The 22,618-nt window shown below is 39.9% G+C and overlaps 11 protein-coding genes across 11 annotated transcripts; 5 read left to right on the top strand and 6 right to left on the bottom strand.

Annotated features, from left to right (window-relative positions):
- Window positions 1-601: 601 nt before the first annotated feature.
- Window positions 602-3,802, top strand: FAR1 (cyclin-dependent protein serine/threonine kinase inhibiting protein FAR1; the record flags this gene model as incomplete). The annotated part of the gene is made up of 1 exon (XM_018134255.1): window positions 602-3,802. The coding sequence occupies one exon, from the start codon at window positions 602-604 to the stop codon at window positions 3,800-3,802; it is 3,201 nt and encodes a 1,066-aa protein (XP_017989473.1).
- A 671-nt stretch (window positions 3,803-4,473) lies between these two features.
- Window positions 4,474-5,076, bottom strand: AW171_hschr84518 (HHL294Wp; the record flags this gene model as incomplete). Its single annotated transcript, XM_018134256.1, has 1 exon — window positions 4,474-5,076. The coding sequence occupies one exon, from the start codon at window positions 5,074-5,076 to the stop codon at window positions 4,474-4,476; it is 603 nt and encodes a 200-aa protein (XP_017989472.1).
- Window positions 5,077-6,642: 1,566 nt separating this feature from the next.
- On the bottom strand, window positions 6,643-7,497 carry PRO3 (pyrroline-5-carboxylate reductase; the record flags this gene model as incomplete). Its single annotated transcript, XM_018134257.1, has 1 exon — window positions 6,643-7,497. The coding sequence occupies one exon, from the start codon at window positions 7,495-7,497 to the stop codon at window positions 6,643-6,645; it is 855 nt and encodes a 284-aa protein (XP_017989471.1).
- Window positions 7,498-7,920: 423 nt separating this feature from the next.
- On the top strand, window positions 7,921-10,371 carry JHD2 (histone demethylase; the record flags this gene model as incomplete). Its single annotated transcript, XM_018134258.1, has 1 exon — window positions 7,921-10,371. One exon carries the CDS (start codon window positions 7,921-7,923, stop codon window positions 10,369-10,371), a length of 2,451 nt encoding a protein of 816 aa, XP_017989470.1.
- Window positions 10,372-10,833: 462 nt separating this feature from the next.
- On the top strand, window positions 10,834-11,391 carry ILM1 (Ilm1p; the record flags this gene model as incomplete). The annotated part of the gene is made up of 1 exon (XM_018134259.1): window positions 10,834-11,391. One exon carries the CDS (start codon window positions 10,834-10,836, stop codon window positions 11,389-11,391), a length of 558 nt encoding a protein of 185 aa, XP_017989469.1.
- An 88-nt stretch (window positions 11,392-11,479) lies between these two features.
- Window positions 11,480-13,552, bottom strand: SRB4 (Srb4p; the record flags this gene model as incomplete). Its single annotated transcript, XM_018134260.1, has 1 exon — window positions 11,480-13,552. The coding sequence occupies one exon, from the start codon at window positions 13,550-13,552 to the stop codon at window positions 11,480-11,482; it is 2,073 nt and encodes a 690-aa protein (XP_017989468.1).
- Window positions 13,553-13,660: 108 nt separating this feature from the next.
- RPN3 (proteasome regulatory particle lid subunit RPN3) lies at window positions 13,661-15,166 on the bottom strand (the record flags this gene model as incomplete). The annotated part of the gene is made up of 1 exon (XM_018134261.1): window positions 13,661-15,166. The coding sequence occupies one exon, from the start codon at window positions 15,164-15,166 to the stop codon at window positions 13,661-13,663; it is 1,506 nt and encodes a 501-aa protein (XP_017989467.1).
- A 351-nt stretch (window positions 15,167-15,517) lies between these two features.
- On the bottom strand, window positions 15,518-16,903 carry STE24 (zinc metalloprotease; the record flags this gene model as incomplete). Its single annotated transcript, XM_018134262.1, has 1 exon — window positions 15,518-16,903. One exon carries the CDS (start codon window positions 16,901-16,903, stop codon window positions 15,518-15,520), a length of 1,386 nt encoding a protein of 461 aa, XP_017989466.1.
- Window positions 16,904-17,993: 1,090 nt separating this feature from the next.
- TDA4 (Tda4p) lies at window positions 17,994-18,815 on the bottom strand (the record flags this gene model as incomplete). Its single annotated transcript, XM_018134263.1, has 1 exon — window positions 17,994-18,815. The coding sequence occupies one exon, from the start codon at window positions 18,813-18,815 to the stop codon at window positions 17,994-17,996; it is 822 nt and encodes a 273-aa protein (XP_017989465.1).
- A 267-nt stretch (window positions 18,816-19,082) lies between these two features.
- On the top strand, window positions 19,083-20,297 carry ADO1 (adenosine kinase; the record flags this gene model as incomplete). Its single annotated transcript, XM_018134264.1, has 1 exon — window positions 19,083-20,297. One exon carries the CDS (start codon window positions 19,083-19,085, stop codon window positions 20,295-20,297), a length of 1,215 nt encoding a protein of 404 aa, XP_017989464.1.
- A 345-nt stretch (window positions 20,298-20,642) lies between these two features.
- ECM27 (Ecm27p) lies at window positions 20,643-22,589 on the top strand (the record flags this gene model as incomplete). The annotated part of the gene is made up of 1 exon (XM_018134265.1): window positions 20,643-22,589. The coding sequence occupies one exon, from the start codon at window positions 20,643-20,645 to the stop codon at window positions 22,587-22,589; it is 1,947 nt and encodes a 648-aa protein (XP_017989463.1).
- Between the last annotated feature and the right edge of the window lie 29 nt (window positions 22,590-22,618).

Genomic DNA, 22,618 nt, shown 5'->3' with positions numbered 1-22,618 from the left:
CAATTAATGGGTGTTTGTTGCCCAACATTACCTTTTAATACAAACAATACCAGTCTTTCATACGTCATCAGTTATTGTTTTTTAAGACCTGCATCTCGATATCGTTTTAAAACAAAATTTAATATTTACTAACTAAAACATACTGCAGCATTTCTATTGCAGGAAGGTTGCTTTTGTTTCATAAGACATCCAAGGACTAATGGAACCTCAATGAGAAAAAATAATATATCCGTATTGTAAACTATAGAGTTTAAAAGGCAATTACCTATTTTGGATTTACCAGCATATTTCAAAAGTGATACGCTTTTTAACAAGATCTACCTCAACCGCCCAGAACTGATTGCAGGTTATATTGTTTACAACATAATAATTGAAGGTCAATCTAATTAAAACTGTTACAACAATTACTGCCTATGAATGACTTTCCCGATCGACCTGGTTGATGATTGTTCCTGTCAATATAATTAGAATGTCATTTAAATACCTTTGTCGATTTGTGGGAATGGGTATCATCCTCTTGTGAGCCTGCGAATGAAGAGTTCTTTAATCTCGGTACTATCAAGTTAGCCGCCCCTTAATTTGAAGTGTTTTGACATTTACAATGGTGGTAACCACACCAGTAACAGAACAAGGGCCCGGATTTACTCATACCCCTCCTAGCAGAGAATCTGCATTTGGAAGCCCAGCTGCGAAGTTCTTAAAGATTGTCTCTGGGAGATCAATAAAACGAATAGGAAGCAAATTTAGAAGATCCAGTTATTCCAGTGGAGTAATAGGAAGCACAGGCCATGTTGAATTGAATGCAGTAACGCAGACACCTGACTCGCCGCAACGTGTGCTTCGGGACGATGTCATTCCCGAAGTCATGGCGGCGCCAAGACTGTCTCCATTTGTTCTACAAAACTCCAAGAGGAGGCCCAAACCTTTAGATTTGAGGACGTTGAGCCCTCCTATTACGGTTGAAAAGCCGGCTGCACCAAGTTCAGTAGAAGGAAAGTTGGGAACTCCCGTTCGACTTACATTTCCAAAATCATTTGATAGTGCTCGTCGCGATCTTGCATCAGATTTGTTGATAGGTGGTTTAGACGATATTACTGAAAGACAGTTTTTTATCCCTGATTATAAAAGAACCCCTCAAAGATATGAAGAAGAGGTGTCTCCCACCTGTAGGATCAATCATGCGCAGACAGATATTAGCTCTACTCCTGGGTCAAAGCGCTACAATGTCAACATTTGCTCTATTTGTGGTGAATACTTAAATGCGCTACTGGTTGGCGAGAAGGTAGTAGAAATGAATTGCGAGCACCAGAGTCATTACCAATGTTATTCAGCAGTTTTAGAAGGTACCATCCAGCAAGGTAAATATCCCCGCTGTGAAACATGTTTAAAGCAAAGTAAACCTAAAGATGAACAAGTATTGCATGACATGACGTCTTCACTATTATTGAAGAAGTCGTTGAAAACATCTGTCAGTAATGTGAAGGAACATGTAATGGGCCTAGAATCAGCGGTCCTCGAGAGGCCATTGTATAATCTAATCACTCCTTGTGAACAGTTGATTAAAAGTGCCGATATTAGTTCCAATGGTTTTAAGACACCTATTGCACAAAGCATACAAGATAGACTTGGCGTTGATTCCGCTGAAGAAGATTTTACAGCAACAATACCTCACACGTCAGTTAGTATTGACACAGCAGGCGTTACGGCCGAGCAGGACGATGTCAAAGTTAACATTATACCCCAAGTAAGCAAATTTATCATAAATGAGAATTCCGAGCAAACACTGCTGCCTTTTGTCCTAAATTGTTATGTGGAAAACAACAAATCATCAGAGCCGGAACTTCAAAAAATAGACAATGAAGAACTGCGGGCTAACATCCAGCAGCATGTGATATCCAAGTTAGGTCAAAATGTTGCAAAAGCAGGTGCTCTTAAGATGTTTGACAGGATGAGCTACTCGTTTGATGGCGATCAATGGTCTCCGATAGTCTTTTACTGGTTTGAACGCTGTTTTGTATTGGTTCAACAAGGCTCTTGTGATGACTCAGAAGCACTTATCATAGGTAAAATCCCAGTGTCACAACTTGCTACACTCTTCAAATATGATTCCCATACCCTCATACTGTACTTAAAGAGCATGTCATTCCCAGAACTTTACCTGAGAAGTCCAGATGAAAGTACAGCCATTATAAGTAAGTGGAACTTTTACCTGGGAGAGAAAACTTGCGAGGTTACTGTAACTCAACAGACCTCCAATTGTTGGAATAGTTTGCCTAAGCATATATTAACCGATCTACCAAAAGAACTGATTTCTTACAACCAGCTTACGGGAGAGGTTGGAGCAACTCAATTTTGGGAAGGTTCCACAGTTGTTTCCCAAGGATTTTCAGCGAACTTATCACGGAACGATGCAAAGCTGCAACTAGTGGTCGCAGTAAGTCTTGTTAATTGTGCTCCTCGCTTACATTCAAATGAAGAGTTACTGTCCTCCATCCAGAAAAAGCTGCGTACCGTCTTGGGTAGCCTTAATGCTGGCGATCTGTTTGGGCTTGTAGTCTCTAACGACGGTGTCAAAGAAGGTAAGTTCTATGGTATGATTGGAAAGGAGTGGGATCTTTGGGACGAAATAATCGACTCGCTTTGCGTTTCGGATGCGAATCCTTGCGTTGATGAACAGAGTGAACTTCAGCACATCATGGAGGTAAGCGATAGGTTACTTAGTACCGTCGAAGAACCTGCTGAACATGTTCGGCAACTTATAATTTTAGGGAATGACCACGACGTTCCTATTATTTCTATGACTCCAGATCCCAATTCCTCAGCATCAACCGCAATATCAGCCTGTGCGCGCAAGATCACATCACACTACAGTTTCTCAATCTTGCAGTATGTTACGCGCAATTGCTACGCTTTTATAAGGGAATATATGGGCCACCCAACTTACAATATAAAAGTCAATGTGGTCTCACAACTGTTAGATGTTGATGTTTATCAAATAGTGGAGAAACTTCACAGAAAGGCTACCACTCGCCTGAACATTCAACTAGATAGTTTTGATCCTAATGTCGCCAAATTTCACAGTATCGAAGTTGCGGGTCGTATAAACTCAGTCGAGGGTCCATCCGTAACGTTAGAGATTGACCCTCTTGAACCAGGTTCATCCGTAAACATTCTATTCGATATGCAAGTTGCAACGAAGGCATTACTGAACAAATACCCTTCATGCTCCAGCGCACCTTTTTCACTTGTGAACGCTCGTTACCGTACGTCATTTACACAGTCGGCGCAACGCCACTGCACTTCGCTAGGAATTCTATTCAAACCGCAACATGAAAGCTGTACTACACCATGTTCTCTGGCAGCACTCATATCGCACAACTCCATTTCTGCAGATGCCAACGACTCATTCATGGATATTCCCCTTATAGCCCCTTTATCTCCTTCTAGGGACTCAATATTTGTTAGCCGCCAACTCCAATTTCTCACCATAGATGCCCTTAACACCGTCTTAAAAGACGCTAGAAGCAGGCTTCAATCATCAACATCCTCACCTAACCCATTCTCGCTCAAGGAACTGGTTTCCGTCCTCTTTGGTATTAGCAACAACTGTATTGAGTCCTTCCCACTTTACGACAAGGAATTTGACGACCCCGTAAGCATGACCGAATATACTGAAATGCTTTGTAAAAAGCTCGATACCATTGTAAACCTTTACAAAATTGAATCTAACACCACCCAAAGTAGTGCTTCCACTCCTGAGTGGATTCATATGGCACGGGTTCTCCTGAATTCTCTTATGTAACTTGTATTACTCCTAGTCATGAATTACGTGTTTTAACTTATTAGTTTAGTCACGTGACAAACTTTCGAATGACTTACTTTCGCAACTAAACATTGTGAGTAGTGTATATGTTAGGGCCTAACATTCGTGAGTTTAAAACGCTGACTCAGATATTTTGGTACGTGCTACAGACGGTTCTTCAGGGTAAATATAGTAGCTTTCCGTCGAGGGACGCGCTTTTCAACTCAAGATACGCTATGAAATGAACGGTTACGTTACAGACATAAAACATAGGAGGCATTAAGGTGGATAACAAGGCAATTGAGGTTATACATGTATTTTGGATCATTAAGGAGCGAATAGGATTCTCTCCATGTGCTCACATATTTACTTAGACTTATTAGCGTTAAATATTAATTTCTTTTGCTTGACTCCTTAGTATTATGCAAACAATCCAGATCTGAACAACACCACCAACGCGGTCATACAAAAAGGCCATTTGAGGCTCTAAGAACAGAATAATTAGTTAGAAACTCGGAAAAATAATATTCATTAATGGAAGTCACACAATTTCAGGATCTCGACTTACCGCAGTAGCTCAACGTCAGTAAAGGCATGCTATTATTTCATTTACGAGGATGCTATATGTAAAATTTAAATTAAGTGTAGGTGTTTTTTTTTCATAAATCGACTCAAGCTTGAGCACCTTGAACAGCTGGAGGACAGTAGATCAACTCGACGGCCTTTAAGTGGATTGGAGAACATTGTGGAGCAATATATTGATCGTACAAGTTGTAGAAGTTACCGGACAAACATTGGAAGAAGACATCACTGTCACCCAAAGCCAAGTTACCTTCTGGAGTCAAAGACCAACCGTTAGCGTAGATAGTACCGGCTTGTGGTGGTGGACCATCAAATTGGAATTGTCTGTTAGCAACAATAGATCCGATTCTACCGTGAGCATCACGTAGAATAGAGTCAGTCAAGTTCAACTCAAGAGCACTTCCGGTCTTGCAAGCAACGGAGTCTAGATGTAAATGTGTCTCTTCAGCATTAACTGGAGAGCTTCCTGGGGATGGAGCTGCACCATCGGTAGAACCTGTTTGACCATCGTGCTCGAATTTCTTAGCATTTTCTTCAGCAAGAGGAATAACGGAAATTCCGAAAGTGCTCTCGTAAGTTATGTATCCACCAGCGTAGGTACTGTTTGGAGCCAACTTGGTCCAGTCCTCATCAGCGGAAACTAGGCCAGTGGCAGCCAAGAGAGCAGCAAAAGTAGCGATTCTGAATTGCATTTTTGATAGGATATTAGATGTCTGAGGTATTTACTTTCACAGTTGTCAGTGCTTTTATGTATTCCACGGAGTAAAAAATTGATCAAATTACTTTATTATATTTATATTATTTTAAGCTCCTATATTTATAAACTAAAAGAAATATTTCCGACCAGCCGTGTACATTCTACTAACAAATCAGAAGATACGACAAAGGTAAAATCTATTATTGACCTCTGCTTGCATTCCTTTATTAAACGCATAGGAGACAATCAAAATAGCAGGTTTTTACAGCCACCATTTTTCTACTATTGAGCGTGTGGGATTAACTAAGCGCAAATTTCTATATAAGTTTGGTGCCTGTGCGTATCTCAACGGTACGCGAACCACGCGGGAAATTCTATTTCCGGAAATAAAAATCGATGGTTATGTAAGGATCTAATGACGTTCCACCGGAGATACTGATTTGCGAGGGACAAGCTCAGCTATCGTGGGGCAGATAGAGCTGATGTAGGTAAGCTCGACACCCTGCAGATAAAGTTAATCGGCTGGTGTGTGATACACATGTACTATGTCTAGCATGAGGAGGATGGAGTTCTAATTTACAAGGTAGGATTCATTTTTAGGCCTACTTGGCTTACTATTGTTTAAAGGTAATGGAAACCCGAAGATTTAGGAATAATCTAGGAATCTTAGGAATTCCTGAATATGCTTTTTTATGTCAAAATGTACGTAAAATCAAGGAGTTAACCGGCCACGGTTGCCTAAAGATCGGATCGATCCATTAAAGTATACATGGATAAAAGACCAGCTGCTAATATAAAATGTAATTAGAACGCATAAACCCCCTAAATAAAGATATTACGGTAATCGCCCAGAAAAAACCTCTCTTTCATAATGGTACTTAGTCATGTTTATCTCCAGAATACCTTGTAACCCGAGCGGCCATGATCCGATAATGTACAGCGCTTGTGTAACGGTTCGCTAGCGCTGAGATCGACGATCTTGGTTTCTAATTTATGGAAATACTCGGTTTTACCCGAACGTAGGTAAACGAAAGGTAAAGTTAGACCCAAGCAATTCATTAGTATACGAGTTGCTAAAATTGGTGTTAGATAGTAACGATCCTAGATAGAAGGGTCTCTCCTGACAGATAGATTAAAGTACTGGATTAGTAATTTTTCGATTGCTGGCTTTTCTTTAAAGTTAGTTACCCCTGAGTTCAGCCAACCTAAATATCCCAATATTCTGCAGCAGAATCTTACTCTATATATCCTTCTCGAGTTCCGATTATGCCGAGTGCGGGCAGTGATCCTAATCGTCAATATTATCGGTGTATCTTATCTACTTAAAGCTACACCCTTAAATGCTACCTCATGATTGCCGATTTAGAAAATTTCATTCTACGATGGAGTATTTAGGCATCTTGCTTTCTACTTAATAGTTCTGAGACTCTTTGTCTTCCCCTGCTACGTGAAGCAAAGCATGTCATCAGCGTCAGTTTCTGTCTCGGCATGACCACGTGACATGTTATGTATATGGCTATAATTTTAGTCGGGCAAGAAGTAGCGATAATCATAGTGCTGACTATTTTTTCCCGCTTAGGGATGCAGCGACTTTGGCAGCTTCCTGTACACCTTTGACTATTCCAGATCTTACTCCTTCGTCTTCCATCACACACAGTCCAGCGATAGTAGTTCCTCCTGGGGTACACACTTGGTGCTTCAGCATAGCGGGATGCAGACCGGTAATTTCGGCCATCTTAGCTGTACCCTCTAGGACTTTTATAGCACACTCACGTGATTGTTTTAAAGGGATCCCTAACCTTATACCAGATTCCATAAGAGATTCGAGCATTAATAGAACAAAAGCAGGACCGGAGCCGACGAGCGCGGTTGCGGCGTCCATGTTTTTTTCAGGAAGCTCGATGCACGTTCCGATATGACTTATCAGCTGCGACACTAGGAGCTTTTCGGCTTCTGGGACAGCAGTAGAGTGGGCAATCACAGCTGTTCCAAATCCGAATTTGGCAGGTGTATTCGTCATAACTCTTGAAATTTTAGGGGAAAACGCTGCCAGCTGTTCAATTCGCCATCCTGCTGCCAAAGATATAATTAATTTCCCCTCAATTACTCCCTTTAAGTCCGAGAGCACATCTTGCACTAAATATGGCTTGGTGCCAAGAATTATCACATTGCTACCTTTAACAGCAACTGAGTTAAAATTATAAGTACATTCTACCTCGATCCCGTTTGGTGACTTTGGGAATGAGGAGATTAGTTTTGTAACCTCATCTGCACTTGCTTTGCTGCTGTTACATGTAATAATTTTTTGAGGGTAGAAGTGTTTTGTATCACTGTTGGCGAGGGGAGCATTGTATATAGCAGAAAGAACGGCTTGGCCCATGACGCCACAGCCGATTATTGTCAGAGTGTAGCCCATTGTTGTGTTATTTGACCTTTACTTGAGTTATATGCCTTTCAATTGCAATAAGGGGTATGATTGTCGTAGATTGGCTCGCCATGGTGCTTCTTTAGTTTAAAACGTATATATACTCGCCTTCCGGACGGACTAAAACCATAGTTACCCGGTGTTAGGGTTACCCGGTGGTACAGTTACCCGGCTTACGATTTCTACGTTTAATTTTATCGACGATAAAAAATGTTGTGATGCTCCTGATTTGAAGACTCGATGCGCTAAGTGACAGAGTCGTTACGCTTGGCTAACGGAATGAAGACTCATAGCTTGCGTTAAAGATAATTTTATATTGCTTTAAAGGTGATAAAGCACTTCAAATAAATTTACTGAATTCAGAAAGTTTTGACTACTGAGCGCTGCTGTCTTAATAAGGTTATAATTACCAGGATGAGTAAGGTGACGTTAGAACATATCCCCGTACTACGCCCTACAGAAGATGAGTTCAAAGATCCTATTGGATATTTATCGCAAGCACCAATACGTAGGATTGGTAATACATATGGGATGGTAAAATTGGTACCTCCTGCAGGATTTTTACCGCCAATGGTTCTCAACGACGAGACTTTTAGATTCAAGGTTCGTTTACAGACACTGAGTGAGTTGGGACTCCTCAATAGATCAAGGCTCTTCTTTCTTAAACAGCTTAAAAACATAATGCTTTTGCGAGGAATTAGTCCCGAGAAGATTCCGGTTGAACCCTACTGCGTTGTGGATATGGGCACCAGGGTTTATTTTTATGATGTGTTTATTGCTGTGATCAAATTTTATAATGCATCAGCACCTGAACGCAGCATAGCGAATAGGTCTCGGAAGCGGGGCCGTGAGGAGTCAATAAAGGAGGATTTAGCTACATCCCGCACGCTGGTCATGGTACCGCTGTCGCAAGTACTGGCAGACAAAGTATTGTGGAGACAGCTATCTAAGGAGTTTAATGTACCAAGGGAAGTACTAGCTTCTCTCTTTAAATCCAAAATATCGGATTATTATCAATATCTACAAAAGCAGAGTAAAGGCTGCGATTCAGCATCATTGATCAAGACTTTGTTATATCAAGAGGAGTCTCCCTGGTGCCAAATTCGGGAGGATAGTGATAGTGATACAGACTCTGAGACAGAAACAGAAGATACCTGTGTTATATGTAAAACTCAGGAGGATTCTGAGGAAATGATAGTGTGTAATTCATGTGGGAACTGTTTTCATGATCAGTGTCTCGCGGTGCCCTTGGCTTCGGCCCCAAGGGACAACTGGATGTGCGGTAACTGTATAGTTGGTACGGGTTACTACGGATTCAAAGAGGAGAAGTTGAAATACTCAAGGCAGGAATTCAAATCTCTCTGTGCTGAATTTGATAAAATGTGCTTCCCCGGTGGAAAACCTTTGGACTCAATTCGGGTGCTTGAAGATATGTTTTGGGCACTAGTCTCCAACATTGATAACAGACTCACCATTCGTTATGGTGCAGACATACATCACACAGCACCCGGGGAGGTTACTGCTTTTCCTACAATGGATTGGATCCCTCCTGAAATAGAGAAGGATTCAGCAGCGTACAAGGAATATTTGTCTTATGCGACTCATCCGATGAACCTTATTAATCTACCGAGTGCAAATGGTTCTCTTCTTCCCGTTATTGGAAAGAGCATATCAGGAATGACGGTTCCCTGGATATACATTGGTTCAACGTTTTCCACCTTTTGTTGGCACTTGGAGGACCAATACACCTTGAGTGCAAATTACCAACATGAGGGAGATCCGAAGATATGGTATAGTATACCAGAGCATAGTTCAGAAGCTTTTAACAACCTACTGAGAAAAATATCTCCCGATTTATTTGAGAAACAGCCTGATTTGATGCATCAACTCGTAACTTTGATATCTCCATACGACAATCAGTTTATTAAAGCTGGCATCTCTTGTTATAAAGCAGTACAATATCCAGGCGAGTATATCATTACCTATCCAAAATGTTATCATGCTGGTTTTAATTCGGGCTATAACCTCAACGAAGCCGTCAATTTTACGCTTGATCTTTGGATACCTTTCGGATTACAAGCCATAGATGATTATAAAATGACTAAGAGGAAGTGCGTGTTTAATATGTGGGAGCTAATGTTTAATATACTGAAGCGATACTTGGTTGTGCCAAAAACGTTGCAACCCTCACTGGCAATAAGGTGCCATACCGAGCTACTTAAGATATTTAATTCTGAGATGAGCATTATCCAAAGAATTGAAGATATGCTGGATAAGAATGAATCAAAGGTGATGACCCGTAGGAGAACTACTTGCATACATAATGGTGAAAGGAAATTTAAAGGGGAACAGCATTCGATCATATTTAGCAGTACGGAAAATGACGAAAGCCAGGAAGAACCCGCAAATGCATATGTCAGCGATGATAAGAATAATTATGACCCAGATAGCAATCGCAGGCAGGATGAGAATGCGGGTGAGAATGCGGATGAAGAGGAAGAGAAGGAGGAAGAGGAAGAGGAAGAGGAAGAGGAAGAGGACGACCATGACTTGATTTGTTCGGAATGCAAAACCATCTGCCCGTTCGCTTTTGTTGTTCACGTCCAAAGATTTAATGTATACAGACGACGCAAGCTTCCTAATATGACACCAGTTGAGTGGAACAATTTGGCCGCGCAAGGCATAATTTCAATATTATGTTTAGCAGACTACATGGCATTGGTTGAACAAACACAAGCTTGTAAGCGTCGTAAGTCTAGACATGTTGATACGCTTGACAAAGACGAGCTCCATTATATAACAGAACCCGAAGAGATCAAAGATATCTTACAAAAAACAGAAAATATGATACATAATGGTTTGTAATTAAACAGGATAAGTAATTTTTCCGCGGATGGTTAATTCTTGTATGAAGTTTTAACAAATAGTTGGTATGAAGTTCCATATAAAAGGAGGGGACTTGAAATTTGGAATCTGTGATACGTATCTCTCTCATTGGTCGTGTACGGGAGCCTACCGTTACTAATAATAAAAATAAGTGATATTAAATCATTTGCAACCATTTAACCTATATTTATGATGAGAGTGGTACGGTGGATTTAGTTTTAAGATTTAGGTTTAGCGGTCAAAACCAATAAAACTTTATCACCGACGACAGACCTTATTATATAAGCATCACATCAGTCACGTGAATTATCAATCATCGAATACGAATACTTCAACATCTACATTGAATATAACTAATGTCACATTAAAAGTAAAATCCTACTATATAAGATATTGTTTAGTTAGTTAAGCATATCATAATTATTTACTGTGGGTAATAACATGGCTATTTTTTCATCGATCACTGCAATATACATAAGGATTGGTTTCCTCTTTACCCTAGCTTACTTGTCTGTAAAAGATGTAACAGCTGTTTTGAATCATCCTTTTGTATTGCTGCTATCACAGGCTATGAGTCTACCGATGTTAAATATGAATCCTTTTGGCGCCCAGCTGGGATTGATTTCGCTTATATTTTGTATGCTAGCAATAAGCGATCTAATACCTTTATTGGAAAAGAACAAGAAATACTTCAAGTCATTGGTACCTTTTAGATTAATGATGTACTTCACAATTGCTGTCGTTTCCTATCTCTATGAAAGTAATCTTTATATTCACAATAATGCTATATTTGTCTACTGCTTCTGTGAATTATGGCTGAACTTTTTGATAGTTACTGCATTAAAAGAAGAGGAATCTAAAAAAGGCAGCGAAGAGGAAGAAAGTAATAGCTCTGATGAGGCCGACTCAATGGATCAGTCAGGCGTTGAAACTGATGAAGATGATGACGAGTTGGGCCACTCTGAAGAGAGAAGCGACTCAGCTAGCAAACGCAATTGACGAGAATATAAGGTAATTTAATCTAATTGTTATTTAGGTCCATTTAACAACGGATGACAAATCTACTTAAGATGCAAATTATTGAAAGCTATAGAACATATTCAACAACGATAAAATTCAAAAATTCTTCTAACTCTTTAAACTCGGTAAACCCAGTGTCAAACACAGTTTCGTTACTACTGTTTGAGTATTTTACTAACATTATGGCATTACAATAATTCGAACTTTTCAGTACCAGATTGATACAACCTTTTCCAGGTAAGTCAACTCTTAACCTAGTCTTAGGTTTCTTTAATATTTTGTCGAATAGTGAAATTTGTTTATCTAATTCTGTAGTGAAGTACTCTGTAACATGCGCTGGCCCATTATCATCTGTTTCGGGAGTAACCTCAATTGTTGCACCAGGAACTCTATCCAAAACAGACTCGGTAAAAACTTTCTGTAAGAGGCTAATATAACTTTGGTGTCTAATCTTACCTACTATAGGCCTCAATAACAACAAGTCCTTTTCACTTCCTCTTTGCTTTTGTTTTGGTGCCGATGGCTTCAACCTTTGCCTTAACTGGTTCTTATGCATGACTACTAGTAACATGCGCAAAAATATTAATATTAGGTTTGCCCTATTATCATTTTTTCTAGGAGCATCTTGGCTTAGTAGAAGGGCATTGTCATCTAATGGAACCATTTCAATTTCAATCTTTTCGCCAGGGAATTCCATTACTATTTTATTTTCATTTTCTAACTTAACATCATAGGATATCAGCTGAACTGATTCCTTTTTCAATTGGTACATTAACTCTCGTTCAAAGATCAGAAACTTTAATTTTGCAACCTGTTGACCAATATCATCCTGCGATGATTGCAAAAGTGATTGTTCATCTATACTACTTACTCCGCTTAAAATGTAGTCATTATCTTCTTCGATGTTTGTGTAAATATAAACTCTCATGAATCTGTCACCAGAATTCCTAGGAATATGAACATGCCCTTTGGAATGCGAAATAGGAACTAGTTCAAGCTTCTTCAAGTCAGTGTTATGTCGCAAGACTGCAATGCCTCTATCTTGCTTGTATAGCGATCCAGAATCCTCATAACCATATTTTATAGCAAGGGACCTTTTCCCTGTGTAACCATCTCTTATTTTGAACATAACGTCAGTATTCGAGATATGTTCTGCTATCATAGACCAATGCGCATGTTCAATTTCAAGAGACTTTTCTATCTTCATGTAGTTATCTTTTAATAAAGAACGTGCTTCTTCAAGACATCTTAGCTTCCATCCTTTACTTATTACCGCGAGCTCCAATGCCTCCTTTTTCGTCTTACGCTGGTAAGGAAGTTTATCAGCATTTAAAGAAGCGGGTGGTACAGAACGCTTCAGGAAGGGAGACATCGAACTAACACCTACATGAGTTCGAACAGATGACAGTAACAAAGAGACAAACTCCAATGATAAAGAGGATTCATTCAATGCCAGGTTGATATTCTCCAGAACTTCCTTTTTCATTTGTTTAAACTGCTCCGCAGACATTGAACCCTCAAGGATGTTCCCCAACTCACCCTCATAACCATCATCTGTTATTTCCTGCGGTTTCGGAGTCTTTTCCGCTTGAGTAATCTGCATATCAATATCTCCATCCATATCCTTATCTTCGACAGACATCCCATTCTCTTCTAATGCCAATTCTTGCATTAATGTCTCCTCTGATAAATCCGAGAACTTGCTGCTTTCACGCTGTTGTAAAATCAACGGTATTAACTGTTGTAAAGGCATCTGCCTGTATGTCTCATAAGGATTTGCTACCAATGCTTGCTGAAGTTGGTCATTTCTTTCTTCTACAGTCTCCATTGGTTGATCAGAAGCAGTCTCAGTTCCATTTGTAGGCACTGTTGCAGTTGAAGCTGCAGGGGAGATCTTGTTAACTGCTAAACCAATTAAATTCGGATCCAGAGCAATGTTAATTTCGGCTGTATCAACAAAAAGGTTTCTTTGGCCTTCTGATCCAACATCTTCAGTCATAATGATTGAACTTACTTCAAATGGGGCATTAGAAAGTGTCTTTGTCACTTGAATAAAGATATCATAGTATGGGTTATTGTTAAAATTATGTATTGTCACAGAATACGTAGCATTATTTCGAGGTTGACCACCACTATGCATGCATGCATGATTACTTAGACTATTGACTATTTGTATGATATTTGGGGTGAATAAATGTGTCTAGTTTACAATATGCATTAAATTTATGTAATTTCCAAAGAATGGGTCTCAGAGTAAGTCTTCAATATCAGAACCGTAGTCTGATAATTCGGTACCTTCGCCATCAGGTTCCTTGTCTTCTTCTTCAGTTTTGACGTTCTTCTTCCTTTCTCTTGAACCGGGATATCTCATTGCCATCACACATTCGTCGTGGAGTTGGTTTACAAATCTAATCCTCTCATCGAATATGTTCTGTGGCTGTTTTGTGGCGTAGACATTCAATAACTCACTTGTTTCGATATACCCCTCTTCATGGTTAATCTTGGCCTCGATCACGCCATCTCTGATAGCACGAGACACCATGTATTCGACGGTTTGTTCGGAATCGAGATGAAGTCTGAGACAAATATCCTTCAAGGAAATCTTTTTGTATGTCAAAGAAATTATACGTATACCTGTCTTAATAACGTTTGACCTTAACCTCACGCATAGCTGGTAGTTGCTATCTTGGACTAGTTGTTGCTTATATTTTGAGATGGTGGAGGTAAACATCTTCAAATCACCCAATTTGACAGCTTTCGACAAATGGAAGTATGGGGTTAAAGTGGACTCCATTCCGACTTGGCGGAAGAAGGACAATTCAGGGATATCGCCCATTAACAATTGAATAACACAATGTAGTTTATTAGCCTGTTGTAAAAAGCCTAAGCTGCTAGGCGAATTTGGAGCCTTCTTTATGGCAGCCATCACATACTCATTGGCAGCGGAGTAGTCTAGCTGAATTGCATTGATCTTGGACAAATAGAAGTAGTAACGCGCTTCTAATGAACTAGAAACATCATGATCCGAGGGGAATTCAACTTTGCTTACGAAATCAGCCGCAGTTTCTACCTCACCTGCATTTAGATATTCCCTCAAAATTAAGGTTATCAAGGTGGCCTTGGTTTCGTTATCATACTTCAATGTTGCAGTTCTCAAAAATAGCATCATTTCAACGCGAACAGTATTATCACGAGTATTTCCCAACAACTCGTGAGCTCTAGCAATATAGAACCAAAGCTTTGCATTGATAAAGTCCAAAGTGCGGTTATTATAGTACTGAAGCACGTTAGGCACAACAATTTGTAAATTAAAGTTTTCAAGTGCTGGTATTTGCTCAGTGTCCATTAGGTGCAATTGTACCAGTAAATGAACAAATGTATTCACCTCTGCAGATACATCCACCGTACCAGTACTAGTCAATTGATAGAAATCGGCAGGGTACTTGGAACTGAAAGCCTCTGCATTTTCAACTGTAGTTTTCATTTTTTTGTTTACAACCTTCAACAACGGAACTTTAAATGTAGAATCATCAGGATATACCAAACTGATTATGATGGACAAGACTGTCTGATTTAACTCTTTCCTTAAACCTGGCAATTCTCTCAATGACTTCCAAACATATCTAGAATCTAGGGTCGTAGTCGTTCTAGATACCTGACGTAACAAATCAATAAATTTATCTACAACAACTTGATCCACAGCTTTCAACTGGGGAACAGGAGTCGAATCAACCTCCATTAAGTCAGAAGTCATAGTTTAAACGTACACAATCTTCCTATTCTATAAGATGATCGCTTTGTGCGTAGTTAGGGTTGAAATAGGTTTAACGGTGGCAAATCTAAGACGTTGTTTTTGAAAGCAAGATCTTATGGAATATCGTTCTTCACGACCAGTTAGATCCAGCACACGGTATGAGACTAATAGTTAATTAATATATATTCATACATACATACATATATGTATATATATATATATATATATATATATATATATATATATTCAATAAAAAAGTATAGAATGAATGCTATACTATCTGTGGTTGCCTCGTAATTTTGGATTTAATAAGGACTGTATTGCATGGGTATTCGTAACACACTGGATAAATTAATCCTTTTTAACATCTTGCTTGTAGCCTAATGCTGCCAACCTTTCTGGAAGCGTAGGATGCGAGTAATGGTAAGCGGAATACCATGAATCCACGTTGGGGGAACTGAGATTTTCCTTGCATAAAATTATCAATGCTTTACATAAATCATCAGAATACCCTAGATTCTTGGAAAATTGATCGGCGGCGTACTCATCAGTACGGGAAATTAAGCTCGAAATAAACTGCAACAAACAGTTCACTGGTCTGAAGAGATCACCAAACAATAAAAATCCGATCAATGTTGGGAAAGCAGGCAAAAGGACTCTAGTAGGAGTTAAAGAAGTAGTCCTACCAACGACAAACCCAAAAGCCTGATACAAAGACTTGTTTCGGTATACAACACGGAACATGGTCATCGTAGCAAGGATGTTCAGTTGCGAAAATACTAACCTGTAGAGAATGTGGTTTAGCTTCCAGTGGCCTATTTCGTGTCCAAGAATTGCATTCAATTCCTTGGTGGTTGTACTTTTAATCAAAGTGTCAAAAAGAACAATTCTCTTACTTGTGAATGGCAAGCCAGTAAAGTAGGCATTGGAATGTGTAGATCTTTTGGAACCATCAACAACTAGAACTTTATCTAATGGAAATTGGACGCTATCGGCCAATTTCTGAATAGACGTTTTCAATTCACCATCTTCCAAGGGAGAGAATTTGTTGAACAAAGGCATAATGTAGGTAGGAACTAAGGTAAATGCCAACAATTGAAGGACAAAGATAAAAAGACACACATAGTCAACAAAGTTACTTGAAAATGTTTCAATGATCTTTAGGAGGCCGTAAACAACTGGAGTTCCTAAAACCAGCAACAAGCCAGTAGACTTAAAGAAATCGAACCACCAAAGCTTCAGAGTGCTCTTATTAAAACCGAATTTTTCCTCTAGTACAAAAGTTTTATAATAATCCAACGGTAAACCCATCACTGCGGTAGTGGCTGAAACCATGATGAAAAAGTACAATGATACACCAATAATGGACGATGGTGCTAACATTGATGGCATAGCTGCACCAAATGCAGTAGCCCAGTTCCAGAGGCGAGGGAATAAATCATAGTGTATAACAATTAAATTTGTCGCTAATGAGATTGCATCAGAAAATATAGTAAATTTGATATTGGCACGAGAATAAGCAGCAGATTTCTCAAGCGTTGCTTGGTCTATCTCGTCCTTATACAGACTAGGAAACGCCTTCTCAGCTAATTTCTTGTACTGTCTATATGAAAGATAGCTTTCAAATCCAAACTGTGCAACTGTGAACCCCACAATGATTAACTTCCAGGGAACAGACCTATTGTCGAAATAAGACTCTAGTTTATCTATAAATGGTAGTGTGATTGAAAATCTCATTCTGACTGCAATTATTTCTTTCAGAGGATCTCTTTCGTATGCTTTGAGTCCGCCTGTTTACGTTCATGATATTTTTATAATAACAGGTTCAATGACAAATTAAAGTCGAGTTATAACGTTTCTAACGGAAAAAAAATGGTTATAACGTAGAAATAACACGGCTTTGCAGAAGCACGTCAGGTTATTACAAACGCAAAAACTCAGTTCTTGTATATATCAATTAGCAGCTTGGCATAATTGTATATATTATTAATTGAAGGTTATGAGAATCCTTCGTATTTCCTAAGTTGGAGGGGGAGGTGTGCCTTGGGGAGAATGGGTCCCTATGTCTGCTACACATATAGTTAAGTTATTACATTGTGTATTCTATTACAGAGTGATTGTCTGCTATAAATTATTTGGGAAGCTGTGAATTGAGTAGTTAGTGATAGTTTACGTGCACCATCGGGGGAAATGAGGTGATGTTCTGACTATTTCAACTAAGGGTATGCTTCTAGCATATAATTCATGCAGTATATTGGCTTGTTTAATTCGCAATTGTTCTTTCTTAAAAGTCTTAACCCCGTGGCATTCGTTGGCAACCACGGAGTAGGATACGCTATATACTCCAGTCGTTCAGGACTTTTAGCTGTACAAAAATTGCATGCTTGATGAATTTGAATACCATGCCATTATTGTAGCTTTTTGAATAGCTAATATACAATCCTAGCATGGTATTTTTTAGTACTGGTTCTAAATTTTAAAACCAACTACGCTTCAGTGGTAGCTTCATATTACGCAAACCTAAATTGCAACATAGGTCATCTTGGGAGATCGCCTGGTGAAAATTAACGTTGTAGTCCATTTAGGTGCCAAAATTTATACATGTGAGCTGAATTCAACTTTTCTATCTGTTCCTTTCCTACGTAACGGCTTGAAGTTTTCGATGGAAGATGTTTTACATTTATCGGCTCAACTTGGAACATGACGTAGACAGAGAATATAGCAACAGATCAAAAACTCAGGAGATTTCATTTACAACTAATCGCATGTCTCTATAAACTGCTATTTTATGGGAGGCTAGCTCACTTAACCACTCCCATATGTTGTCCTATGCTAACTTAGACACCTTCTTTGACGCATTGTATGTTTTCTTGGCTATCGTCACCATTTTGGAGAACCAGTAGAAGTTTAAGACTGTCATTAACAAATTGACTGAGGGCACTAGTAGTCCCAGGAAAACAGGTGTATCAGAGCTCCACTGTTTCCATACCTGGTAGTCAAGCAACACTAGAGCGATCGTTCCCCATACAATACGCACACAGAAAAAGGTTATGAATAATAGGATACCGTTTACAAAATTTACTCTTGCCGGAATAACCCTTTTTCTAGTACTAGGTGCGCGCGACAATTGAGAGATGTACCAATTTACATTAACAAGCGGAGTACTGGCCTCGAATACCAAAAACTTACCTACCCATTGTTGGTAGCTAGGTCGTAGTGTACAGGTTGTAACCATCAATGAGCCAACTGCATGGCCAAGGAACCCAATTCCAAAAAACTTGCAATACCTCGCGCATACATAGAAATCCCACAAGAAGTAGCCCATCATATGGGCAGAAACCAAAGACACGTACTCGTTATAGTAGCTATACAACTCCAGATCAACTGGCAGCTTCATGACTGGCATAATTAGTGCTAAACATACCAATGCCTGCACCATAGATGTGCTGTGAATATCAAAGTTAATCTTATCACGCTTAGCAGACCTTAAATAGAAGTCACCAAACACCAAACGATTGGCTGTCGGGGCTAGCCATCTGTAAATCAGGAAGTGATAAACCAAAAAAGATACGAGAACCTCGTGGCCATGCCTTAAAACTAGATTTGTGTGATCTCTAAAAGGTGAATACGCCAAGAATGGGTCTTCCATGTTAATTTGTTTACAAATAACAAATAACAAATTATTCAAAAATCTAACGAACTTCACTAATAGAAGAAATTTCACAACTCCTCAGAAGTTTAATCTATATTTACTTGAAGTTAGTGCCACTTGTCTGATTAGTTCCTCATCAACCTTCAAACTAAGCATGAAGATTCTCAACAAAAAAATCGTACACAACAAGACAATGGGAAGTTATTAAAAACTAACAAAATAGTAAACGTACAGCAACAGCACACTAAATGTGAATCGAGCTTCATGTTTGGATTACGATATACTAGCCGGTATATCCTCAGAAATAGCACATGCTCGAATCACGTGACTTTACTTAATGGTTTAACGCCATTATTGGTGGCAAATTTTAACACTGCAGGGTGGAATCCTAGCAAGAAGCCACCTTCTCTTAGGTATACTGAACCTTATATTAGCCAGAACCCCTCTACTGTAAGAAATATGTCTTCAAATCCTGAATTAGTTTGTTTGGGTAACCCATTGTTAGATTACCAAGCTACTGTTGATGAAAGCTATCTGAAGAAGTACTCTTTGAAGAGCAATGATGCGATCTTGGTCGAGGCTGGTGACGATAAAATGAAAATCTTTGAAGAGTTACTGGAATTCCCAGATGTCAAATTCGTTGCAGGTGGTGCTGCTCAAAATACCGCTAGAGGTGCAGCCTATGTGTTGGGTGAAGGCAAGGTCGGCTACTTCGGCTGTGTTGGTAAAGACAAATACAGTGAATTGCTGTTACAAAAAAACACAGATGCAGGTGTTATCTCAATGTACCAAGTGGAGAACGCCGTGGGGACTGGAAAGTGTGCTGCCCTAATTACAGGTCATGACCGGTCATTGGTTACTGATTTAGGCGCTGCAAACCACTTTAAAGCTGAGCACTTGGATGCACACTGGGACGTCGTTGAAAATGCTAAGATGTTTTACATAGGTGGTTTCCACTTAACTGTATGTCCTGAAGGGATAGTTAAGCTCGGTAAACATGCTCAAGAGACTGGGAAGCCTTTTGTTTTGAATTTATCTGCTCCTTTTATCCCTGTTGTGTTTAAGTCCGCATTAGAACAAGCTCTGCCATATGCTACGCATATAATTGCGAACGAGTCCGAAGCAGCAGCTTATGCGGAAGGTTTCGGTTTGGATGTTGCTAAAGATGATTTGGAAACCATTGGCAAACACATCGTAGGTGATTCGCCAATCAGAACTGTAATCTTTACTCAAGGTACTGAGCCTACCATCGTGATCTCTGCCAGCGGTATTAAAACTTATCCAGTTAAACCATTGGAAGCCTCCAAAATAGTCGATACCAATGGTGCAGGTGACGCTTTTGCAGGTGGTTTCATGGCGGGTTTGGTTCAAGGGAAGGACAGTTCCACTGCTATTTATATGGGCCAATGGTTGGCTTCACTGTCTATACAACAGGTTGGACCAACCTACCCTGAAGAAAAGCTAGAATACCAAAACTAAGTGTTATGGATTAAACCCATGGGGAACATCGTAAATAGCTTGACTTTCAATAGTACATAATGGAACACTTAAAGATTTTCTATATATAATGTACCATTCAGCGCCTTATGTTTGTAGACTTAGGTTCGACTTTTGAATAAGATTGATTAGTGCAACGTCAACGGATATCAGGCACAAATTCCCCCAAACACATAGCTCTATAATCAGTATCTTCTATAGTATTATAGGTGATTTATGTGCTTCTTTGATATCCGAGTAGTCGTATTACAGTATTGGTCCTAAAGACGCAATATACTACACTTTACCGTTAACAATTAACTTTAGAGGTCATCCAGATACACAAGGATGGATAAACTGCCACCTATTTGGGCATGGATAACGCACCCGCTATACCTTTACCAGAGTGCCCATTTATCTGTTCTATTTATTTTCCTTACGTTCGTTCATCTCTGTGTGTGCTTTATATTATTAGGTGTATGCGCCTCTGATTATTTATGTCCAATAGTGGTGAGGTTGACCAACCAGCGAACAAAGCCGCAGAAAGGCATCTTTGCAGCACTTTTATTAGCATGGTGTAACTCATCTCCGGATTTATTCTCGAACTTAATGTCATGGAACTCTGCGAATAACGCTGCTGCGCTTTCCATTGGCGAAGTTCTAGGCGCTTGTGGTGTCATTATCTGTGTAGTCCAGGGCGCAATATTTATGGTGATGCAGACAGCATGGTTTAACCTTCAAGCTTACGAAAGGCATGCAATCGTGGTTGATCTTTTGTTTACATTGGTGTCTGTGAGCATTATTGTCTACGTTTGCGTGACTAATGAAGTGACTGTTATGAATTGCATAGTGATGGTATTGGTTTACATTACGTACGTTATCCTGAAAGTATTTATTTGGACGCCGCCAATTCCCTCTATAGAAGTCTCTAGTCCCGTTACTACAGAAGCACCCACAGTGCCTGATGGGATGGGTGCCTTTTCAGGCCTTGAGGAGGTCGGAAGCCAGTATTTCATCTCGGACATTGATACAGGAATCAAACCAAGCTTGCTAACTTCCATGGACTACACGCACTTTCTGAAAGCGTTTGAAAGTACACATGAGAGTGAGAATACTGATTCGATATCGATGGAAACCATTGGTACATCCCCACTAAATAATCGCCCTGTCACTGAGCCCAGGGGAAGAAATGACATGTTCAGCACTACAGACAGTACACATACTGCACCCGCGATGTTCCAGCTATATTCCGGTGGTTCAGAATGTTACCATACGATTGAACGAACAAGAAGTGCGGACCTCACCAAGTGGAGATTTGACCAACTACATGCCAGCATATTATACATGATTGCGCCCCAACTAATGAACTTCACTGAGAAGAGCAGGCTCTCTCAGCTTATCTCAATCGTTCTAACTCCATTTATGATCTTATTAAGGGTAACAATTCCACAGTACGAAACCTTCATAGAGCAAACCAGTGAAGCCTCAGATCTTTACCTTCCGAAGCGTATTATCGCCTTATCCATGGTCCACGCGATGCTGGCACCGCTGTGGGCCGTGCTGCTTTTCCTCTCTTTAACAGAGATCCGTGCTCCAACCGCCCTCTGGCCTTTGGTAGGCTGCGTCTCCTGCCTGCTCCTTTTGGGTATCTTCATGCTCCGCAGGTACGTCTCCGCGGCTAACAAGTTTTCACTCACAGATAGCATGCCCATGTCGATGGAGCGAGCCGAAGGGTTCTCTCGCACCATGTCTCTCATCTTCAACGTAATTGGTATCTGTTGCAGTATCCTATGGATCTCCTACTTAGCGAACACCCTCATAGAGATCATGATCCTCTACCAAAGAATTACGCACGTATCTGAGGCTATCCTTGGCCTCACTATTTTCTCATGGGGCAACTCTATTAGTGACTTGATGTCAAACGTAGCCATGGCAAAGCTTTACCACAAGTTTCCCGCCGATGAGGGTGCCCACCTAGACACAAAGTTCTTAACCATATCACTAGGTGCTTGCCTTGGCGGGGTTCTATTGAACACAATGATTGGTATTGGCATTAGCGGTCTTTTCGCAATGGTTCCAGCAAGAAAGTGGTCTATTATCCTACGTGAAGAGGGCGTAGATACTAAGTTTTTAGTGTCTGGAGTCGCTATTCTTCTCCAGATAATATTTCTTATTTGGTTATTTACGGCCAATTTAAGGTTCCTACACTTCCATTTGAGGGCTGTAGGCTTTGCTATGTGCGCCTGGTGGTTGTCAGCTACTTTGTTGAACTTAATTCTTGAAATCTCCGTTTGAATATTCCGCACACAAACACACAAACACGA

The sequence above is a fragment of the Eremothecium sinecaudum genome, chromosome VIII, assembly GCF_001548555.1.
Source record: "Eremothecium sinecaudum strain ATCC 58844 chromosome VIII, complete sequence".
Classification (NCBI taxonomy): domain Eukaryota; kingdom Fungi; phylum Ascomycota; class Saccharomycetes; order Saccharomycetales; family Saccharomycetaceae; genus Eremothecium; species Eremothecium sinecaudum.
Note: the sequence above shows the minus strand (reverse complement) of the source record. Positions and strands in the feature narration are given on the sequence as shown.